Source organism: Bombyx mandarina, chromosome 11 (assembly GCF_030267445.1).
Source record: "Bombyx mandarina strain Sakado chromosome 11, ASM3026744v2".
In the NCBI taxonomy this organism is placed as follows: domain Eukaryota; kingdom Metazoa; phylum Arthropoda; class Insecta; order Lepidoptera; family Bombycidae; genus Bombyx; species Bombyx mandarina.
The window spans coordinates 17,923,286-17,947,505 of NC_143218.1; the positions used below are offsets into that span (position 1 = coordinate 17,923,286).

The 24,220-nt window shown below is 38.0% G+C and overlaps 1 protein-coding gene across 2 annotated transcripts in view; it reads right to left on the bottom strand.

Annotated features, from left to right (window-relative positions):
- The window catches only part of nebu (solute carrier family 2 member nebulosa), a 55,154-nt gene that overhangs the window by 27,992 nt on the left and 2,942 nt on the right, over nucleotides 1-24,220 (bottom strand). The window contains exon 1 of one of the 2 annotated variants that reach the window (XM_089731136.1): nucleotides 13,994-14,164. The exons of the other annotated variant lie outside the window; for it this stretch is intronic. Within the exon in view, the coding sequence (XP_089587262.1) occupies nucleotides 13,994-14,113 (120 nt within the window). The 5' untranslated portion in view covers nucleotides 14,114-14,164. Of the gene's footprint in view, nucleotides 1-13,993; nucleotides 14,165-24,220 lie in introns of those variants that run through there. 2 annotated transcript variants of the gene reach the window in all.

A 24,220-nucleotide genomic window follows, 5' to 3' on the forward strand; every position in this document is an offset into this window, starting at 1 on the left:
CTAAGCAATAATTTTAACAACAACAATAATATAGGAACGTAACAAGTCTGACGCATCAAATGGGTAAATCAAAACACGTTTTTTTAGACTCTGCTTCAACGTCTGCTAATGTTTCGAAGGCTACATATAATTCAGACGTAGATTTTAAATCGGCCCACGTTTTTACTCGCTACTATTTAGTCATTAAATACGAATTAACTTAATGGTTTGTTTGTTTAATAAACAAAATCACGTTCCGGTATTCTAAGGCAAAGGCACGTGTCGTGATCTAGATTATGACAATTTCATACGTTTGTGTATTCTTATAATGTATTACTCTAGTCAAATTACTGGTGGTAGGACCTCTTGTGAGTCCGCACGGGTAGATACCACCGCCCGGTCTATTTCTGCCGTGAAACAGTAATGCGTTTCGGTTTGAAGGGTGGGGCAGCCGTTGTAACTATACTGAGACCTTAGAACTTACGTCTCAAGGTGTATGGCGCATTTACGTTGTAGATGTCTATGGGCTCCAGTAACCACTTAACACCAGGTGGGCTGTGAGCTCGTTCACATATCTAAGCAATAAAAAAAATGTAATTTTTAGTCGTCAGTCGCAGCGTTTCGACTATTGCTGTCAGACAGCATCGATGTTTTAAAATCTGGATTAGTGTAATAAAAGAAAAGATCGGATCATTTAATTTAGCAAAAGTTAATTTAGGTAGTTTCGACTCAATATAATTTTTGTATAATATTATATTTTTGTAAAGTACTAGATTTTACATGGGGCTTCGCTTGCTTTACTGTAGGAAAAAAAATCCCTCGAGAATTTGACTGTGTTATGGATGAAAGGTAGCGTATGCATCTCTTATGTACCTTTGTCTGAAGTTAATGACTTCACGATGATCGGCAAAGAAGCTAAGAGGTGAAAGTGTATCAAACAAACTCATTATCGCATATATGCATTATTGTAGCAATTTTTTTATTGTATACCGCAGCGCCTAGACACCCCTTTGAAATTCCAGTTAGATAGGTACTTTAAGTATTAACTACTGTATATTAATCTTAGTAAAAATATGTTTTCTTGTAAGGTTACGCTGCCAGACACAACACAATACCGCCTTTCACGGCAAATAAAATGTTGCAGTTGTTAAAAAGTTCAGTCGACAATGTATCTGCAGAAGACTGCTGGAATGTGGTAACGAAATGCAGAAAACTAATGGAAGAAGACTAGCAGCGGGACGTCCGATTTGATAATATTTGCGAACAAGAGTAAGAGTTTATAATTTTACAAGATTGTTTTAGCGATTCAGAAACTGATTCAAATCTGGATTTGGGGTCTACTCATTTAAGAGAATAAATGTATTTTATGTTAAATTATTCGTTTAGTTTAGTAACGTTTGTAATTAAATTAAATCCATTTATAAATTACATTAGCATAGATAATAGTAAGAAACGTCGATATTGTTTGTCGATTTTTTTTATATCCTGGAAACCCTAGGAATGTCAGTTTGACATATGTTGCAGAGATCGAGCATGGATCAAGCCACTGAAGTAAGGTCTATGGATCAAGCTATCTTTTAAGAAATCTATGCGATGTCGTTATTGCCAGCGCCGAGTTTATTGACGTGTCCATGGTCATGGTCAAGGCAGGACAAAGGTGAACGTTTTATTTATGCAACTCTCGACGATGTATCTCTGTGTATTTATTTCTGTGTATTTCTGTGTATTTATTGTGTTCGTGAATTTGAAATAAAATACACTTACTTCCAGTGTCTTACTGTGTTTTAAAAGTTCATACAGAGTTTCGTACATTTTTTATTACACTCGCGCGCTAGACATAAAGTACTTAACATGTCGATACATAAAATCAAACGAATATGAATGTAAATAAATATAAATATTATAACGTACTTATTTTGTATGAAGATTTTGTTATTTATTCGAAATTATTAATTAAAAAATAACATTTTTTAACTGTGTAAGATACGAATGTACGAGTGTTGCGAATAAATAATATCCCAGCCTCAGATCGTTACGAAACACCGCATTGTTCTGACTTCCAATACGCTTTCTGATAACTTCTAGAAGGAACGAACATCATGTAATAAAAATCAAAACGTCATAGTATAGTAATCTGCATAATTACTGTGACGCAACCACACCGCTGTCTATTCCCAATCATACCTTCATGTTTGAATAGTGGACCAGAGTTCGAAAATAATTAAATTATTGTATTATCATCAGTACTTGATAAGTTTTTTGTTGATTCATCCCGGTGATTCCGAATCGGTAATGATAATGATAATTAAACAATAATGTGTCACATTGATTCGTAAAAGTAATATGCTGTTTTCAGTAAACGATTTCTTAGAAGTACCTAGTTATTTTAAAACGTGTTAATTTATATAGCAAGAAAAAAGTATTTTTCGAAATACTATATGCGGCTGACATTACTAGTGTTCTTTTCTAGTTGGACTATAGGATACGGTACTCATCGTTTATGTATACCCAAAAAATTTTAAATACTAGTTTTTTTTAAATGATAGGATTACTAGTGGCCCCGGGGCCTTTACAGTTTCATCAGGACAGTTGAGCGAACAAAGGCTCAGTAGGGAATGGATTTGCTAACATCCATCGAGCCCCTCCGGAGATCAAACTCAAGGGTAGCTGCTTCGCGAATGATTCTTGAAATACTAGGTATTCGTCATTTTGAAACTAAGCAGAAATAGCCTTTTTTTTACCTATTCTAGTAAGTAGTAGTAGGGTTCGCGTTAGCAACGTCGTCAAGTTTGAACCCCACGAGCTCACCTAATACTTAAGGTAGCGCTGAAATAGCCTCTCAAGGCTATCAGCTTAGGTAGGGAAAAAAAAGATGACCGGTACTTGGGGTACCTAAAAGCACCGTTAGTGGATCGGGAGTAGAAACAGCCTTAACAATCGAGCGATTGATTCGAATGACACTATCAACGCGAGAGCGGTTGAAATCGATTATCATGAGAAGTGCTCTCATATAACATGATCGCCGACATTCTTACGAGGAAAACCTCCTTGTATAAATCATTATCAGTACTTCGGTTAATCCGGAACTACACTGCTAAGTCAGACATGCGTCACAATAACCTACGTGCTCACACACATTCGCGTTTTACATCTACATGACGATAAACACGTTGAATCTAGAAGGTCGTATGTTCAAAACCGGCTTAACATTAAATCAACTTTGCAATCGAGGAACGTAATGCGGTTTTCGTATTCACACAAACGGGACATGCGTTCTTTTAATATGCTAATGCATGAATAATAAATACGTGAAGTGTATTATAACGTGGTTCCCCCCGATACGATCATCACAGGAAAATACTAAAAATGTTATTGCGTTTCAAAAGAAATCTATGCAATTTTGAAAACTAGTGGTCCCCCGGTAGTCGAAGTTCGACTATAATTAATTGAAATTATAAGTTTGTATAAACACTGTTAAGATTCTATTGTCAAAAACTATTCTACTTCTTCACAAATTTCGCTAAGACTACACTTTAGACAAATATTAACAAGGACAAACAATATTTAATCTTTCTCTCAATTAGACCACAGACCAAAAGCCATAAGAAAAGTTTGACAATAAACACATAGTATGCTGATTGCATGCGTGCGTGTGTCAAATACATTGTAGTGTGTGTAATGTTTTCTTTATTGTTTTAATGTATTTTTATGCATTATTTAAAAAAAATTATTAGCATTGTGCACTCCTTCTCTATATTCTCTATGAGTGTGAGAAATTTTATACTTCTCCGTCCGCGCGATTTTCCTAAAAAGGGATACAAAGTTTTTGCTTCACGTATTAATATATAGATCATAGATGTCACAGAATAAAGTATGTCACAAAATATAAAGACGGTTTTTCAATGAAATTACGTGGCCGCGAGCGTCGCCGCGTCGTACTGATATTATATGCAAACCAAAGCACAAACACGATTTAAGCGAGTCATTTTTGATTATAAAGTGAATATCTACGGATAATTTATATTTATACGAGTAAGGCAGACTCACACAATATATGGATAGCGTTTTGGTATTAAGTGGTCACCATGCCAATCCACCTTCAGACATAAAGTCGTAATCTGAATTACACTTGACACAGGTGGTAGGACCCCTTGTGAGTCCGCACAGGTAGGCATAATCACCCTGCCTATTTCTGCCGTGAAGCAGTAATGCGTTTCGGTTTGAAGGGCGGGGCAGACGTTGTACAGAAAAACTAAGACCTTAGTACTCTTGTTTCAAGGTGGATGGCGGCATTTACTTTGTTGATGTCTATGACTTCCGTGTCCACTTAACATCAGGTGGGCCGCGAGCTCGTTCGCCCGTCTTATTTTTGCAGGTTTTAATGAATGTAGATGCAAGGTAATGTGCCTAACATTTTTTGATGATATGGATAAATTAAATTATAAATTTTTGTAACTGCCTTTATATAAGGAATTTCTCAAATTGGTTTCGCGATAGACAGCTGTATAGTCGTGCCTCTGGCATTGGTGACGTTCATGAGTGACGAAAACCACTCACCGTCGGGTGGGCCGTATGCTCGTCTGTCTACAAGGCAATAAAATAAAAAAGGGTGCTTGTACTTATGTACGCGCGTAAGAAGTTATACTTTATTTTTATTAAATTTATTCCTTTTTTACTTATTTAAATTTTAATCAATTTGAATAAAAATCGATTAAACAACATCCTCAAACACGCATATTGGACATCCCTTTTCTTGACATCGTATAAATGCGGTAATTCTCGGTACGGTTCGGAAAGTTCACCTGCGGCTATATTCAGACTCGCCAAGTTACGTCGGTCGTATTGTAATGAGCGATTTAGTGGGCAACTTCATTCTGTTAATTTTGTGTCACGGAGCGCGCGCATCGTAAAATTTCACTCTCATCAATTTTTCATAACGCGCCTAAAGAAGTATAACTTCACTAATAAAATCTTTTGTTTTTTATGTTACTTTATGTTACCTTACTTAAATGTGCTAAAAAACATACCGGTCACCGTCCACGTCGAACTCGTCGACTCCGACGAAGAGTTCGATGTGCAAACTAGCCCATAGACACAACCCATTGAGTTTCTCGCCGGGTCTTCTCAGTGGGTCGCGATTCCGATCCGGTAGTAGATTCAGCAAAGCACTGCTCTTGCTAGGGTTACGAGGGCTGTACTAAAAGTATCGGGAATGGAATATTTCCACTGTTCCTGTCATATTAAAATCTTTTTAATTGAAAACTCCTTGGTTTTAAAAATCGAATACCATTTATTTATTTTAAAAAAGATTCTCGGTCTTGTCACGAGGTTTTGTCAAACTTGTTTAGTCGCTGAGAAAATGGAATTGACTCGAGAAAATTCAAGAGCGATGATTTATTATGACTTCCGAAGTGGTTTAACACAAAAACAGTGTATTGACCGGATCATTTCTGCATTTGGTGATGAAGCCCCATCCAAAACCACAATTTATCGCTGGTTTGCTGAGTTTCAACGTGGACGTGTCAGGCTCAGTGATGATCCCCGACAAGGTCGTCCAAAAACTGCAGTCACCCAAGAAAACGTTGATGCTGTGCGTAAGCTGATTGAGGAAGATCGACATGTGACATACCGCGAAATTCAGGCAACTTTAGACATTGGCATGAGTCAAATACAAATAATCTTGCATGAACAATTAGGTGTAAAAAAGTTGTTTTCCTGATGGATACCGCATTCGCTCTGTGAAGAACAAAAAGCGGCTCGCGTTACTTGGTGCGGCAGAACTCTCGAAAGATTCCACGCAGGATCCTCTAATGCTGTATACAACATTGTATCAGGTGACGAATCCTGGATATACGCGTACGAACCCGAAACAAAAAACCAGTAGCGAGTTTGGGTGTTCGAAAATGAGTTAAAGCCAACAAAAATTGTTCGTTCACGGAGTGTTGCAAAAAAAATGGTGGCCACGTTTGTCTCCAAAACCGGCCATGTTACGACTATTCCTCTTGAGGGACAAAGAACGGTTAATGCAGAATGGTATGCTAGCATTTGTTTGCCACAGGTCGTTTCTGAACTCCGTAAAGAGAACTGCAACCGCCGCATCATCCTCCATCACGACAATGCGAGTTCTCACACCGCGCACAGGACAAAAGAGTTTTTAGAGCAAGAAAACATAGAATTATTAGACCATCCGCCGTACAGCCCCGACCTAAGCCCTAATGATTTCTATACTTTCCCTAAAATAAAGAATAAATTGCGTGGACAGAGATTTTCATCACCTGAAGAAGCTGTGGACGCCTACAAAACGGCCATTTTGGAGACCCCAACTTCCGAATGGAATGATAGCTTCAATGATTGGTTCCATCGTATGGAAAAATGTGTCAAATTTCGCGGAGAATACTTCGAAAAACAATAAATACATTTTTAAATAGTAATGTTGTGTCACTTCGTTAATTTCCGAAATTTTCAGTGCCGCCTATGTAGTGTTAGCCTTGAAAACTCACCTACCCGTCCGCGCGAAGTTGGAATAGCCCCTAAGGCTAACAATGATTAGGTAGGGGGAAAAAATACATATCACAAAATGCAACTTACATTTGCGAAATTTTAATGATAACATTATTGACTTCCCAAAAAAAAGTCAGTCAATCGCTACAACCTCGAAATATTGTTTGTATTGATAGCTTACTTTTATCAATTTCAATCTCAATTCAATAATTGAAAGTCATTGAAGAAATTATGTAATCAAAATTAAATTCAATTGTTATAGATAAAAATATGATTTAACGCCATCTATCGAATCATCTGGACATCATGTTTGAATTTATCGTCAATTTATCAATGCCGATCCATCCACACTGATAATCCATCCACCTGGCAGATACATTCTAGCGAGACTGGAAATAAATATGTTCATATAATAAACGAATTCGAAGTCTAAGTCTTCCGGCACTCTTTTTAATTGAAATTAAACTGTAAATTAGTTTTATAATATAGTATTAAGTCAGTAAAATCGGCGACGAATATTGCCCAAGGTGCTTTTCCACTGCACTTAACCCATAGGACACAGCCCACTGAGTTACTCGCCGGTTCTTCTCAGTGGGTCGCGTTTCCGATCCGGCGGTAGATTCTGCGAAGCACGGCTCTTGCTAGGGCCAGTGTTAGCAACACTCCGGTTAGAGCCCCGTGAGCTCACCTACACGCTAGGGTAACGCTGAAATAGCCTCTCAAAGCTATAGGTAGGGAAAAACTGCACTTTCTCCTGTTAAGTTTTCTGTGGGCTCAATTCTTCCAACTTCAGTAGTAACACAAATGATCTTTTTTTTAACACATGAATCGGTGAACAAGCTCACGATTAATCTGGTGTTAAGTGGTTATTGTCGTAGGTATTGTGCCTTATGGTGGCTTGTGGCTTATGGTGGTATCATGATAGAATCTCATTTCCCATGAAACAATTAAGTTATCAGAGACAAATCACACACGTCTGGCCCCAAACTTGGATTCTATCTACTGTTGGAACCAGAGACTGATAGACGTACCTACTCATACACATTTAAATAAATATATGTTTGCATATTAAATACTCAGAAAAAGAGCAAAAGAACTTCGTCACGAAATGTTCATCACATTAGTTTGCGCGTTTGCCAAAAGTGAGAATCGAATCCACGATCCTCGGGTCAATAGTCACGGGCGCTAACTTTTGTGCCACTCAGTAAATACCAACTAAAATAGAAAAGTCCCACCACTTAAAAAATGTTGAGATAAAATACTTTAAGCGATAAAAATATGTTTGAATAAAAATGGAATATTCATACACATATTTTGTTTTTATCTTTCGGTATATTAAACATAATACGAAGCATTAACGAGAGACAATAGTATGAAATAAAAACATATTATATTTCTTTCACGTTATTTAAAACAAAAGGGCATTTGTATTTTTTTTATTTACAAAATGTCTCTTTAATTAGCACGTATCGAAAACGTGTCTCTGTAATAATATCTTTCGTGAGATGCATACAAATGCGCACTGCAACGAATCGATGAAAAACATTAAAATTAAAAGATCGCGTCAGTTTATTGACAGCTTGATGCTTACTCGGTATTTCATAATATTTCAAGGCTTACTGGTGGTAGGACCTTGGACCACAAGGTCTTGTGAGTCCGCACGGGTAGGTACCACCACCCTGCCTATTTCTGGCGTGAAGCAGTAATACGTTTCGGTTTAAAGGATGGGGCAGCCGTTGTAACCATTCTGAGACCTTAGAACTCATATCTCAAGGTGGATGGCGGCCTTTACGTTGTAGATATCTGTGGGCTGTGAACTCGTCTACCTATCTAAGCAATAAAAAAAATAAAAAACACCGGCACTGTGTGTAATGTCCTTCTTCAAACTAGTTTTTAGAAGAATACCTTACAGTCAATGCTTCCTGGCCACTTTAAGCCACAAACAATTTCCCCAACGTCATCCACAGTAATAGTTTCCTTAACTTATTTAATGTTTACAGAAACTGTCAGAAACCTTGTACCAAAAACGACAAATCATAGTCCTCGGAAACACTAAGTAAGTCGTCGCGGCCTAAAGGATAAGACGTCCGATACATTCGTGTTGAGCGATGCATCGGTGTTCGAATCTCAGGCGGGTACGAATTTTTGTAATGAAATACGTACTCAACAAATGTTCACGATTGACTTCTACAGGGAAGGAATGACATCGTGTAATAAATCGAATCAAACCGGCAAAATTATAATTTGCGTAATTCTAGAGAAACCATGTGAGTGTCGCTGGGCTAGTAGGTGAGCTCACGGGGCTCAAGCCGGGAGTGTTGCTAACACTGGCCCTAGCAAGAGCCGTGCTTCGCAGAATCTACCACCGGATCGGAAAGGCGGCCCACAGAGAAGATCCGGCGAGAAACTCAGTGGGCTGTGTCTGTGGGTTACCGGCGGCTATCGAGTGATGCCACTATGTCACGGTACATTTTAATTATTACATTTTATTCATTTCATACAAAAAGTGAATCAAAATATTGTAATGGTTACGTAATTTAAAGATGCAAATGGCGCACAAGCGAGTTCATATAGCCTTGACATAGACATTGTGACGTTTGCAATATCACTAGTCTGATGACGTCGAGGACAATGGCGTACTATATGTATACAACTATTTACATGTATCTTCTTCGGTTTTTGCTACTCGAAGACACAATTAAAACGATCTTTACGGTTTAATCATAAAAGCATATTTCCCTTATCCTGATATTCCAATAATAACGAATAAAGTCTTAGCCGTCCATGTCCATGAATTTAATTGTTTCTCTTATCCAGCTCTTATCCAGCCACCCTGCATAGAACGTCGCTCCACCGAGCCTCCCCGTCGTGACCTATGCAAGTGTAGTGTTCGCTCACGCGGCCCGCACTAACTTGAAACCCCTTCAAACCATTCAATCCCTTTTATTGCAGGATAGCCGTAGAAGCCACGTGGTAAGTCAGGAACGTCGACCTTCACGACCTGGACCTAGAGTTCATCAGTAAGTATCTACAGTCGGTATCAATGCGCCATTTCGATAAAGCAGCACGACACGAGAGCCCTCTCATTGTGACCGCCGGTAACTACATAGCCGATCCTGCGGACCAAATGGTAAACAGTCGACGTCGCCAAAACACGTCATCTCAGATCCTCCCGATCCACTAACGGTGCTTTTAGGTACCCCAAGCACCGGTCGTCGTTTTCATCGAACCCGTCGCTTGCGACGAAGGGCTCGGCGAGTAAATTAAGTCACAGACGCAACCCTTTGAGTTTCTCGCCAGATCTTCTCAGTGGGTCGCGTTTCCAATCCGGTGGTAGATTCTGCGAAGCAGGGCTCTGGCTAGGGTTCGTGTTAGCAACATCGTCAGGCTTGAAGCCCGTGAGCTTCACCTACTAGCTGACGACGCTCACACGGTCTCTCTAAAGTCTAGCTCTAGACCATCAGGTTAGGTAGGAAAAAAAGAGTTTTAATTTGTACTTTGGTGGAACTTTTATTGAACCCCAGCGCGTAACAATAATATAACTCGCTGACTTTTGGACGAAGACTATACTACAAAGTTAACGACCACTTTAAAATTTCAAAAATAAGTTTAGTTCCAAAATTACAAATTCCGATTAGTATATAGTTTTCCAATTAAGTACAATTAGCATACATTAAATTGGAAACTATAGATTAGCACTCTATCTTTTTTGGTCACATACTTTTTTGCTTAATTCACTGCGTCAAAGCATAGCAAACCAGTCTAGGTTTACTTTAGCTTTGAAGCTAAGAAGAGACGAATATTTTAATTTTAGAATGCGGTTGTAACATTTTTTGTTAATTTACGATGCTATTCCGTCATTGTGGATGACATTTATCTTTTTACTAGAAGCTTTGGTATACCATGGGAGTATATCTACCCATGGGAGTTGAGCACCATAATGGTTTAGTGATTTTATGTTTAGGAGAAAACTGCTGAATTTCTTTTTACACGTCGGGGACGATGGGCGAAACACAAAGAAGTCGGTTATTTCAAAAAAAATAAGAATCGCCTCTATCTCCATAATCTCCATATATCGGATAAAATAGCAAATATCTCGCATGTTATCGTAAGTTGATTTAAAATTTCAGGTTTTCCACCTGTTGTAACTTTGCTTATTACATTTTTTTTTTGCTTATTATACAATAAATTTATTCAGTACGTATTATTTATTGCACGGTCGCACGTGCACGCAATCATTTGCCTGTCTACCATCGCAATAAAAAAAACGCTTGCAAAAACTACAACGTACGTGTTTACAGAAACTATTCACACTCGTAACATAATAGACTTATAATTCCTATCTTAATATTGTAACTAGATTCTTGTTAACGTCTGAGCGTTAACAAAAAAATATGTCGCGGTTACATGTTTAGTTACAGTTCTGTAAACTATGGCAGAGTAAAACACGTTTCTGACCTAAGTGGGTAATGGAAAATTCTTAATTTAGCGCGCGAAGAAGAGTTTCCCACAATGTATACTAATCTTAATATATATAAATCTCGTGTCACAATGTTTGTCCTCAATGGACTCCTAAACCACTTAACCGATTATAATAAAATTCGCACACCATGTGCAGTTCGATCCAACTTGAGAGATAGGATGGTTTTTATTTCGATGAATGGTCGCAATATTTATTAATTAACAATAAAATGATTTCTTATGTTGATTTTTGTTATTAATTGTAAGTTTCATAAGTCTAAAACAGATGGCGCCTTAAATCAGTTTTTATAGACAATTGTTATACTGTGACTTTAATATCTCATAGATGGCGCTGTGCTAAAAACACCAACGTTTCACATAAGCTACATTTTAATGGCATAAGCACCACGTGTTTCTGAGGCTAAAGTATAAGTGAAATTTATTTCGTAGTAAACGCAATACAGTGAAATCCAATTGTTCTTACGTTGTAAATTTTTGGTATTAGCATAGGCGGCCGCGAGTTATTTAGAAACAAAAACCTAAGCCACAGCCACAGCAACGTGTGGCCGGGTCCGCTAGTCTTTTTAATAATTATAAGATTGTACTTTCATAGACAAGTATTCTGTCTCTCAGTGTGCTTTGTGAGAGTTTTTTAACGTTCTCGATAGCGTAAAAGTTAACTCAAATTTGTGTAGAATTGGAACGTTTGCCTACGTTTGCCGCTAGGGGCGCTGTTCCAACTGTATACACAAAATAACTTAACTTTTACGCTATCGAGAACGGTAAAGACGCACTATATAGCAACACTGATTATGAAATCACCTACACAAGCTAGGGTACGTTGAAATAGCCTCTCAAGGCTATCAGCATAGGTAGGAAAAAAAATAATACGGAGAACAACTTTGACACATGAGGATGAAGCCTTATTTATGTTATTCGGATGGTTCATTTCTTCAAATTATAATATTTAGCGAACAAACACAAAGGCCGGTGAGAACCAGCCAAAAAAAAAGCTTTTAGCCAACAAAAAAAAAGAAACTTGGTTAGAACAATGAACAAGAAGCAATTAACAAATCAACAACAAAATAAGCCAAATTAAAATTAAATTTCCGTAATCACCGAATATATTGAAGTAGGTTAATGTCTAGACTTGATTCAGGCATTTCAATATGCATTAAAGTTGTACTATTATATGTTATTAGAACAGAATTTGTAGACGATTACTTAAAGGTGAAAAATCTAGTTATGAACATACCGGTTCTTCAATTCTGATCCAACAACAAAAATAGATTGTTTCTTCTCGCAATAGATTGAAAAGGCACAAAATAAATACATTTTTGTATTCATGAAATCATTTTTTATTCTATTTCGTTGATAGCGTTACAAAATACCAATTCGAACACTGAGAAAAGAAACTTTGTAACATTTTTTTTTTAAATAGGTATTGTGGAGAATACATACTTATGTTATTATTACAAAATTAACGTTGTGACAAGAAATCGTAAAACGGACAGTCACGTAGTCTGACTTTAAAAAAGTAATTTGTGGACGGAGACATTCTGGTGTTTGAGATTAAACGTATCGATTTTTAAAACGACAAAGACATCTTAAGGTACAGCAGTCAATAAAAAAAAACTAGATTGCGATAAGTAAAAAAAAAATGTAGATGTGTTTGAATATTGACATGAATAGTGGCATGCTCGTTTTGATTGACGCGTCAAAAACGGAATTCAAATACTTTTTTTTTGGAGTGAAAGATCACTGGTGGCTCGGAATCCTTTTCAGTTTCACCAGGACAGGTGGGCGAGCAAAAGGCTCACCCAGCAGGGAAGGGATTTGCCAACGGCTGCCTGAGCGCCTCCGGAGAAGAACTAACAACAGGGCAAGGATAGCTACTTCGTGAATGAATCTACTACCAGATCTCGGAATCGCAACCCCCTTTAAGATCCGGCGGGACACTCGACTGATGTATGCGTTAGGAATTCAAATCCTCTAACGGGTATGAATTCAAAGTTAATAGAACCCTAACTCATTGTCAACAAATGAAAACTGTAATAATTGCAGAGCTACTGCTACTATACTACTACTCGCTACTATTTCTGCTGCAAAGCAGTCATGCCCTGTTTGAAGGCGGCACTACCTAATACAATAAAGCTGAGACTTCTCCACGTTTCAGGCTGAGTCGCGGCATGTATCTGGTCATATAAATGGACTTCGCTAATTTGCCGGCTTTGGAATGAACTACCCTCCACGTGTTTCCCAAGCGCTATGACACTACCTTCACCATACTAGGCTTACAGAGAGTAAGTCAGTAGGTAGAGGCTCATCTGTGCCCCTATAACTGCTGACGTCCACGGGCGACAGTACCCACTCACCACCATGTGGGCAATGTGTTCGTATGCTTACAAAGACAATAATAAACAAAAACTACTTCACACAAGGAAGGGTCTGTCTATTTATAACAATAAAATTAATGATGACTTAAATTGATTTTATTACTTCGTTTCTTTTCCTAAAAGTTTGTAGTTGCAGTCACGCTTCGAATACTGTTATAATTGTCGAGGTCTCAGCTATTTTAACGAGACGTTTACACGTGATTCCTTGTATTTTAGTGATTACATTTGAAAGACAAGAAGATTTCGCATTAAAATAATCTCCAAAATAAAGCTCGCGTATTATGTGTATTAAATTGATTGATTAGCCATTAAGACTATTGATAATGACGAAGATTTATACCAAATACATTGATGTATTTTTCCATCACGAAAAATTATCAATTTTAAGAGTACACTATTGCTTTAAGAATGTCTAAAACATTTATCATCACACATGAATCTTGATTGGCACTAATTACCGTCCAATAGTCTATTCACCCTTTTGATGAAATCAGTCAAAACCCATTAAATTAATAATTTGAAAACAATGACAATCGCGGAAATTGATCAAACCCAATAAATTCATAAAAATTATTCAAACATATGCTTACTATGCATATACAAAAACAAAAGAATAGGATATTCAGAAGGGCATCCCTAGGATATATTCGACATACCTTTTCAATGCTCGTCGTCCGAGCATTCTTTTCAGAGAGAACAAAGCCAGCATTATCAAAACACTCCAACATTTCACGTCTGTAACTTTTTAAGCCGTCGTCACAATTTAAATCGAGCATTGAATACTAAACGCTGTATCCGATTGTGTACTGCACGTAACACTTTAAGAAACCAACTGAATCGAAACACGTGCGTCAGAACATTGTGACGAGTTTGGAGTTAATTTTCAGAGCGGCCATTCTAGGAATTTCTATTTTCTATGTTTTTCTCTTGACCACAATATGCGGTCTGTAATAATTATGAACTATGTTTTTTATGTTAAACTAAAACTGTAAAACGTTCTATAATACGCAATTACGACGTAAACTGAATTAGAGTTTAAAATAAGAGAACACTCTTTTATTTGCTTAGATAGTAAATGATCACATGACGTTATAACAATTATACGACGTTATAGCAAATAAAAATAAACATTTTAATGAATTTGTTTTGTTTTTTAATTATGGTCAGCATCGCTTTGGTAAATGGCAAAACTGTTCAGGCATGAACAGAAACAGAAACAGCAAGTTATCGTGGAGTAAAGAAACTTCACATACGCACACACATAATATATAGACTTTGAAACATTACCGCGCGAAAACTTCTAAAATAAACCTTAAATTCTGAATACAAATTCTCAGTAAAGAAAATGAAGATAGCGGTAGCATTTTTCAAATATGACACTAAATCAACAGAATTACTGCGTAATGAGTAATTTTGTTTAGCTTCACTTTGTTAGCAGCTTTTTGGAAACAACTTTGATATTTATACCTAGCAATAATAAATAAACAATTATAATAACACAATGTCGCGTGACTGTTTTCATGTTGATCTCAATCAATCCATCCATGAAACGAAGATTATTCATGAAATTATTATGAATTCGACCCTTGTGTTCAATCGATTATCGAGGTCTTTGAACCTACAAGCCAACAACTTCAGCCGCCTAGCCAGCTATACTTTCTGAATTGATCGCGATACATACATTTGTATCTATTACACAAAGATTTCTACAGGTTTTTGTTTGAGTTGCCGTTTCTATGATTTATTTTAAGTCTAATCTTGTAAACTATATTAGAGCCACCGGAATTTAGAACTATAGTTGTCCGTGACAATGAAAACTGATCGAGTCTAAGTTATAAATGAGTTTTCTTCAACGAAGCCGCTTGTAGAGCGAAATGTGGTACGATCGACCGGTTGATCTAGTTGGTTAGATACTGACTACTATACAACGTGGTCCGATTTCAATTTAGCTATCTTCGTTACATTTATTCGCCATTTGGGTTTGTCTGCCCTCTGCAATTTAAAGCCCGGTAAACAATTCCAGTTCGGTATGAAATTTTCTTTCATGGTTAGGGAGTGGTTCTATCTGTTCCTTTTTCAAGGCGTAGTCTCCTACGAGCAATTGGGGGAGGTAGGTCGTACCCCCTCGACCGTATATCCGTAAATGGATTCTTCTTCTCAGTCGTACACTCCTGGCGGAGTGGTCGTGATTATGTATGTCTTATTGCTTGGTTGCGGCTTTTGAGAAACTTCTCCATCTCTCTCTATTTGCGGCGGTACGCGTACATTCAGTAAGGGAACTCTTAGTAGATGACTTAATCAAGTCTGTTCATCTTGTGGGTGATCGACCGCGAGAGCGTTGACTGCCTACTCTTCCTTGAACCACTAAACGTTCCAATGAGCGTAAATGAATTACACAGCGTTAAAAAAAAAGGAGTAGTTCTGTAATACTGAAAAGAATTAACAAGAGAAAAGCTGAGACGTTTTAGGTCGAACTTTGATGTTTGTAACACGGTTTTATTAGCTAGGTATAATCGTATGTTTTGTTTTTATGTAATGGAAATTCTGTAGATATCTATGGGCTCCGCTAACCACTTAACACCAGGTGGGACGTGAGCTCCTCCACCCATCAATAAAAGTAAAAAGACGCTGCTCATCGAGATATGAGTTTGGAGACCCAACACTAAACTTAACTTAAAAAAATGCCCGTTTAATAATAGAGAGCTAAACATCCGAAAAAGGCTCTCTTCCATCTGCCGGGAACGTGTTATGAGCTTCTTCGGACACATCATGCGTTCTCCCAGACATGAATTAGAGAAGCTCATACTTAATTGCGGGTCGCATAGAGGGCCAGCACGCCGTGGGCAGAACACCAGTCAGATGGTCAGATCTACTAAGAGAAGCATTTGGTGGTAGTCTGTACCATGCGGTCCGTGCCACTCATGATCGAACACAGTGGAGGAACGTCACATGAGGTCGCGATCCTCAGCAGTGAGGGAACGATATAGAAGAAGAATTAGTAAGGACGGGTTGCTGATGACCCTGCCTTTTTCAATCTCAGCAGGCCAAGAACAGCTGTTCTACGGAATGCGAAGTGTGATCTAATGTCTGACACTATAAGTCTTGAAATAGTACATGAGAGATTGATTTAGAAATATGTGTGCTTAGTGTGAGTTTTTTAACGTTCTCGATAGCGTAAAAGTTAGCCCAATTTTGTATGCAGTTGCAACAGCGCCCCTAGCGGCAAAGGTACGCAATTTTTTTTTTTTCTACCTAAGCTGGTAGCCTAGAGAGGCTATTCCAGCGTAACCTTAACTAGTAGGTGAGCTCACGGGGCTCAAACCTGACGACGATGCTAACACGAACTCTAGCAAGAGCCGTGCTTTGCAGAATCTACCACTGGATCGGAAACGCGACCCACTGAGAAGATCCGGCGAGAAACTCAGTGGGCTGTGTCTGACAGTTAATTTACTCGTCGAGCCCTTCGTCGCAAGCGACGGGTTCGACGGTGACCGGTGCTTGAAGTAACTAGAAGCACCGTTAGTGGATCGGGAGGATCCGAGATGAGGTGTTTTGGGCGACGTCGACTGCTTTCCATTCTTTCCGCAGGATCGGGAATGGCAAACGTACGCAAACGATCCCATTCCATACAAATATGAGCTAACTTTTACGCTATCGAGAACGTTAAAAAACTCGCACTAAGCACACAGAATGAAAACATTCACTGTCATACATCGATGATGAATTAAAAAAAACCGAATCTCAATATTCAACATCCCGTATAATACTTTTCTCGGACAACTAAAGGCATTTCCTGTTACACCACAAAATAAATGTACCACGATGAAACCTGTTCCGTGTAACTTTCTCTTAAGTATAATATTTTCTCTTTGACAAACTTATATAACGTATTTGTCCAGATTCTAGACAGTCGTATTGAAATTTTAGATTAACTCACATACTAGATCTATAGATTAGTAGAAACTGCAATAAATAGATGCGTAATTTGTATTGTTGTAATTATTTAAGTAATGATTCCGAATTTATTTACTGAAGGTAGGACCTCTTATGAGTCCTGCCGTGAAGCAGTAATGCGTTTCGGTTCGAAGGGTGGGACAGCCATTGTAACTATACTGAGACCTTAGAACTCATATCTAAAGGTGAGCGGCGGCATTTACGTTGTAGATGTCTATGACACGAAAATCAAATCAAATTTTTTTTATTCAACATAAATGAAAGTACATACTTGTTGAACGTCAAAAGAACTACCGCCAATTCACAAGAACTAGCCTCCGTCCTGAGAAGAACTGGCAAGAAACTCAGCGGCCATATCTTTTTTTTTAAATATTAGATAAAAAAATATATATTAGATTTTTATTAAATATTCATTTTTACAATGAGCATTATAACGTAACAATTATTACAATATTGAAATGCCCGGAGCGAGCAACTCATTCCCACTTTGTGCAATCTTCTAGATAATCATTGACTTTATAGTAAGCTTTATTGCACATATGTTCTTTAATAGTTTTCTTAAACCTATGTATATGTAGGTTCTGAACATCTTGTGGGATTTTGTTGTCCAGGCGCGCACACACAAACCCGAATCAAATCTCTCTATGTTCACAAGACGCCTATTTAGTTTTAGCTCATATTTCCAACAGCCACAATTTTAAAAACAATTAACCAAGTAACCTTTTCATTTTAGTTTAAATACATACAGCTTTAGAAAATGCAAATTCTTGAAGTGTGCAATTATGTCAACATAGCTATGGTAATTTACCGAGAGGTGAGCGAACTGAGTTTTCCTCAAGTCGCAATTCTGTTATTCTTCATTATATACATAATGTAGGTATGTTATACTTAGTCTGGCCATAAATACTGTTACAATTAAAAATAAACAAAATATTACATTTGAATTTGGAATCTGTCATTTTTAAATGATTGCTCATTGGGTTTTCTCACTTTGGCGCCAATACATTGTACAATATTTTGCGATATTAAAATGGAGTGGGGTGATAAAGAGAACCGAATCGCTGTGATTGCATTACACAAAGTAGGTATAGAGCCAAATGCAATTTTTAAAACTCTCCATACGCTTGGTATTAGTAAAATGTTTGTGTACCGGGCTATTAATAGGTGCAATGAGACCTCCTCTGTTTGTGACAGAAAAAGATCTGGCCGTCCACGTAGTGTTCGTACGAAAAAGGTGGTCAAAGCAGTAAGGGAAAGAATTCGAAGAAATCCTGTCCGAAAGCAAAAGATTTTATCTCGGGAGATGAAGATAGCACCTAGAACCATGTCGCGTATTTTAAACGATGACTTAGGACTTGCAGCCTGTAAGAGACGTACTGGTCATTTCTTAACTGATAATTTAAAAGAGAATAGGGTGGTAAAATCGAAACAACTACTGAAGCGGTACGCAAAGGAAGGTCATAGAAAAATTTTGTTTACGGATGAGATTTTTTTTACAATTGAGCAGCATTTTAACAAACAAAATGACCGTATTTATGCTCAAAACTCTAAGGAAGCTTCCCAAGTCGACAGAGTGCAACGTGGGCACTGTCCGACTTCAGTGATGGTTTGGTGGGGTATTAGCTATGAAGGAGTGGCTGAGCCATACTTTTGTGAAAAAGGTATCAAAACATCGGCACAAGTGTATCAAGATACCACTCTTGAGAAGGTAGTGAAGCCCCTTAACAGCACCATGTTCAATAATCAAGAATGGTCCTTCCAGCAAGACTCGGCGCCAGGTCATATAGCTCGGTCTACGCAGTCTTGGTTGGAAACGAACGTTTCGAACTTCATCAAACGTCCGTCCGTCCTTTAACGTCCGTCTGGTGTAGTGGTAAGTGACATGGTCACTACACAAGGGGGTCGCGGGTTCGAATCCCGCCAAGGGAGGATATTTGTATGATAAATATAAATGTCTTTTCCAGGGTTATGGATGTATATTAAATATATGTATGTGTATAATAAAAATCTTACATTTATTTCCGTTATCTGGTACCTGTAACACAAGTTCTTTACGAACTTATCACGGAACCAGTTAACGTGGCGTGATTGTTAGTAAATATTTATTTATTTATTATTTATTTATTTATCAAAGCTGAAGACTGGCCGTCGTCTAGTCTCGATCTTAATCTGCTGGATTATGATTTATGGTCAGTTTTAGAGAGTACCTACGACTTGCTCTAAACGCCATTATAATTTGGATTCCCTAAAACAATTCGTACGATTGGCAGTGAAAATTTTTCCCATCGAAAGAGCTTCTATTGATAACTGGCCTCAACATTTAAAGGACTGTATTGCAGCCAATGGAGACCACTTTGAATAAGCTTTTTATACTTTAAATTGTTTTATATTTATGTATTAAACTAACACACTGTAAAAGTAATAAATGTTATTTGCAATTGTTTTATTTTTATTTTTATTGTAACAGTATTTATGGCCAAACTAAGTTTACTTATGTATATGTTTGCCTACTATTATTATCTAAAACAATCATGAAATCATGATGACACTTAAAGCCATTTTTACGATTTAATCTCGCGTTTTTATTGTCTTTATATCGTAGGTATCAACTTTTCGAATAGGTACTTTACAGCTTTCTTAGTTTCGCCGGATCTTCTCAGTGGGTCGCGATTCCGATCCGGTAGTAGATTCATTCGCGAAGCAACTGCTCTTGAGTTGTTAGGTCTCCTTCAGAGACGCTCGGGCAGTTGTTAGCAAATCCCACCCGTCCTGGCTGAGCCTTTGCTCGCCCACATGTCCTGGTGAAACTGGAAAGGCCTCCGGGCCACCAGTGATCTTTTAATAATAATAAAAAAAAAAAGTTTTCTTAGTCACGAGTTCACGAGGGACAGTTCACCGTTGACAACAAAAAACTCGAGATTAAATCGTAAAAGCAGTTTTAATTATGTCTACGACTCTCTAAAGTCGAAGAAAATACTATGATGAACGGTCTACAGTTGTAGGTTTCTGTCATAGTATCTTCAGCGTATTACAACAGGTGGCGCTAGTGGTTTCAAAAAAGATGTTTTCATACAATCAACAGCGTGCTTGCCCTACGTTTGCCGCTAGGGGCGCTGTTCCAACTCCTTACAAGTTTGAGTTAACTTTTACGCTATCGAGAAGTTAAAAAACTCGCACTAAGCACCACTGTACTCGCAGCGGAACGTGACCGAGTTTCACAATCAGCCTATCAGCCAGGAGACTTTGCTAACCCTAGCTCTGGCAAGAGTAGGGCTTCGCAGAATCTACCAGCAGAGCGGAATCGCGGCCCACTGAGAAGATCTGGCGAGAAACTCAGTGGGCTGTCGGTGGGTTAGTTAGTATTCACGACAAACCCTTCGTCGCATTTGACGGGTTCGACAAGAACGATCGGTGCTTGGAATATTATTTTATTATAATATAGTTTTTATTATATTTAATTTTACATATCTATGTCTAATCCATATATGTAATGTGAAAGCGTGTGTGTTTGTTCTTCTTTCACGTAAAAAGAAGCAGCAGATTGATATGATTTTTATTAAGCGTTAGTTTTAGGTAAGGAGAGTGACACAGGCAACTTTTTATCTCAAACAAAAAAAAACGATCTCAATCCCGCTAGAAACTGTTTTATCTCGTAAAATTACGTCACACTTTTCCTTGACCACGCGGGCGGAGCCGCGGATTACAGCTGATATATTATTATATTGTTATACATTCCTTTTTTGAGCATAGCTCAGCAATAATATAATTTCATATAAATGACTCCTGACCCCCAGGCCGCAATTGTTTCAATACCGGTCGTACAGGAATAGTTGATTTTTGACCTTCGAGTTGAAACATTAGGCCGAAGTGTCAGTTGTGTTATATATTATAACGGCCGTCCCATCATTCAAAGCGGAATATGACTGTTTCGCGGCAGAAATAGCCAAGATGGTTTTACTCCAAAATTTTTATTACGCGATGCTATTCCGCTGTCGTGAAGCCTTTCTCGAAGACCAAGAATGATCCACATACCGTATACCGCCAAGAGAATAAGCCAATCTGCCCTCGAGCAACTTCGCGTAGAAAGTCGTCGTGGCCTAAGGGATAAGACGTCCGGTGCATTCGTATTGAGCGATGCACCGGTGATCGAATCCCAGGCAGGTACCATTTTTTCTAATGAAATACGTACTCAACAAATGTTCACGATTGACTTCCACGGTGAAGGAATAACATCGTGTAATAAAAATTAAACCCGCAAAATTATAATTTGCGTAATTACTGGTGGCAGGACCTCTTATGAGTCCGCGCGGGTAGGTATCACCACCCTGCCTATTTCTGCCGTGAAGCAGTTATGCGTTTCGGTTTGAAGGGTAGGGTAGCAAATGTAACTATACTTGAGACCTCAGAACTTATAACAAGGTGGGTGGCGCAATTATGTCGTAGGTGTCTATGGGCTCCAGTAAAAAAATTTTGCCTGTCTACGATTTGCTACCAGAAGGTTCTTGGTTACTTTGGTCATATTGCGCGGCGGCTACCAAACAACCTTGAAAAATTGGCTGTGGGGGGTAAGGTAGAAGGGAAAAGACACCCCGGTCGGCCGCCAAACCGTTGGTCAGATCAGGTAATCGCGCTCACCGGACTCTCAGTTACGATCGCCCTGAGTGAAGCCGAAAACCGAACGAAATGGAAGCTGATAGTACAAAGAGCCACGCAGGCCATTCAGGGTCACGGCCTTCAGCAATAAAGTATGCGATTAAGAAGAAGAAGAGACGTACCTTAACACGTGCAAATTACGTACATGTTTTCTTAGAAAATAAACAAATAGTACCGACCTGCGGGATTGAAACTGGTATAGTCGCATCACTTCAAACGTGTACACCGGCTTTAGGCCACGATGACATCAGGAGTACTTTAAAGAATGGTTGAAGATTATTTGTTGTGTATGTCCCTTTTATTTTTTGCACCATTCTATTTCTATTGATTTATTCATTACTTAACGCATGATATGATACCTATACCTTAGAATTGGCTCCACTTATTTTAACATTCTATAATTATATCGGTCATCATAAATAATTAATAATAATGAAATAATTTTGTCTAGTAATGTAAAAATTACACAAGTTTCATCACCAACGTAGATGTTTCTAATAGTTTCTATCAGTAGTTATGATACAATGCTGTAATTATACTATGGCTACTATGGTATCCCCAAAGAATTAAACTAATATATGTATAATACAAGAACGAGTACCTAAATAAATACATAGATTCACAAGAAGTCACCGTAAATCTGCGCTGAGGAAAATAGAGGAAAATTTACTAATAAAACCCACTTGTAACGTCCTTTACTGGTATCACGGTCATTGATGAACGAATAATTAACATTATTTACTCACTTTTTTGGGTTTTTACACTCAACATAATAATATTAGCAAGCATATTATCAAGCTTTAGTAAGCGGCTCTGGCTGTTGCGCCAAGGGTCGCGGGTTCGGTTCCCACATCGGGCAAACATTCGTGTGATGAACAGGACTATTTTCTCTTTGTCTAGGTGTATATTATTTACATGTGTATATATTTAAACGTATATAAGTATGTAATAATGCTCGGAACTAATTGGACAAAACACAGAAATAACGAATCCATTCTTATCGAGCTCAGGTTTCCGATCGTAGAAGATTGCAGAAAGTGGGAATGAGTTGCTCGCTCCGGGCATTTCAATATTGCAATAATTGTTACGTTATAATACTCATTGCAAAAATGAATATTTAAAAAAAATCTGATATTGAAAAAAAAACAATCTAATATTTTAAAAAAAAAGACATGCCCGCTGAGTTTCTTGCCAGTTCTTCTCAGGACGGAGGCTAGTTTTTGTGAATTGGCGGTAGTTCTTTTGACGTTCAACAAGTATGTACTTTCATTTATGTTGAATAATTTTTTTTTCATTTGATTTAATTTGATTTAAGCGCCTCAGTACTATATGCGCGCGGAGGAGCTTCGAGTGCTTTGGACACAACGCCAGAAAGAAAGCTGACAATTTGGAAAAGCTGCTTGTAACAGGCAAGGTATGCGGAAGAAGGTCCAGAGGCAGAAGTGTAATGTGTTGATCGGACCAGTACGCGTCACTCTTAATACTTCAGTCCACGCTGCTATCCACCCAGCCGAGGATAGACAGGAATGTCGCAGGATAATACAGGAAAAAGTTGTTAGAGGAGGCCACGACCCTCAGCATTGAGGATTATCGACGAAAGGAGGAGGAAGTTATTGGAGTTGATAGATACAGAAACTCCTTATCAAAAAGAAAATAAACCATATACATAGACAGCAGTGACAATAGGTGCCCTATAAAAAAATAAGTAAAAAAAATGTCTGTCAATTCGTGAAGTAAAACAAAAATAACAAAACTGTGATTTCGTTAAAAAATTATAAAGCATCCACGTAACTAATTCTAATTTATAAAAGTGTGTTAATATATTATTTCGTAACTGCCTGCACTCTGCGATTTAAAGATTGGACTCTGCTACCAAGAACTTTAAATAATATCAGAAGTATGTATGCCAGGCTTTGGTACTCATAACGCAGGGAATCCTAAATTGGAGACAGATGAACGTGCGCGATTTGTTCCCAAAAAACACAAAACTTTATACTGACAGTGTTCTCGGTAGCTGCCGTATTCATGATTGAATTAAAACTACAGCACATGTCCCACGAGCTATTCTCCTCTTATTGTAATAGCGGATGTGACTTGTGGAGCTCGTTAAAGGCGATTGTTAAATGTATTTTTAAAGACTCTGGGCTAAATTTGTCGTTTGGGTTGTGTGAGCATTCTTTGGAAACGGGTTTGAGGATACCAGTGGGCCAAGTATTGTTGGTATGTTGCTATTGTACAGCGTATAGCAGATGTCACAGTGGTGTTCAATACTTGAG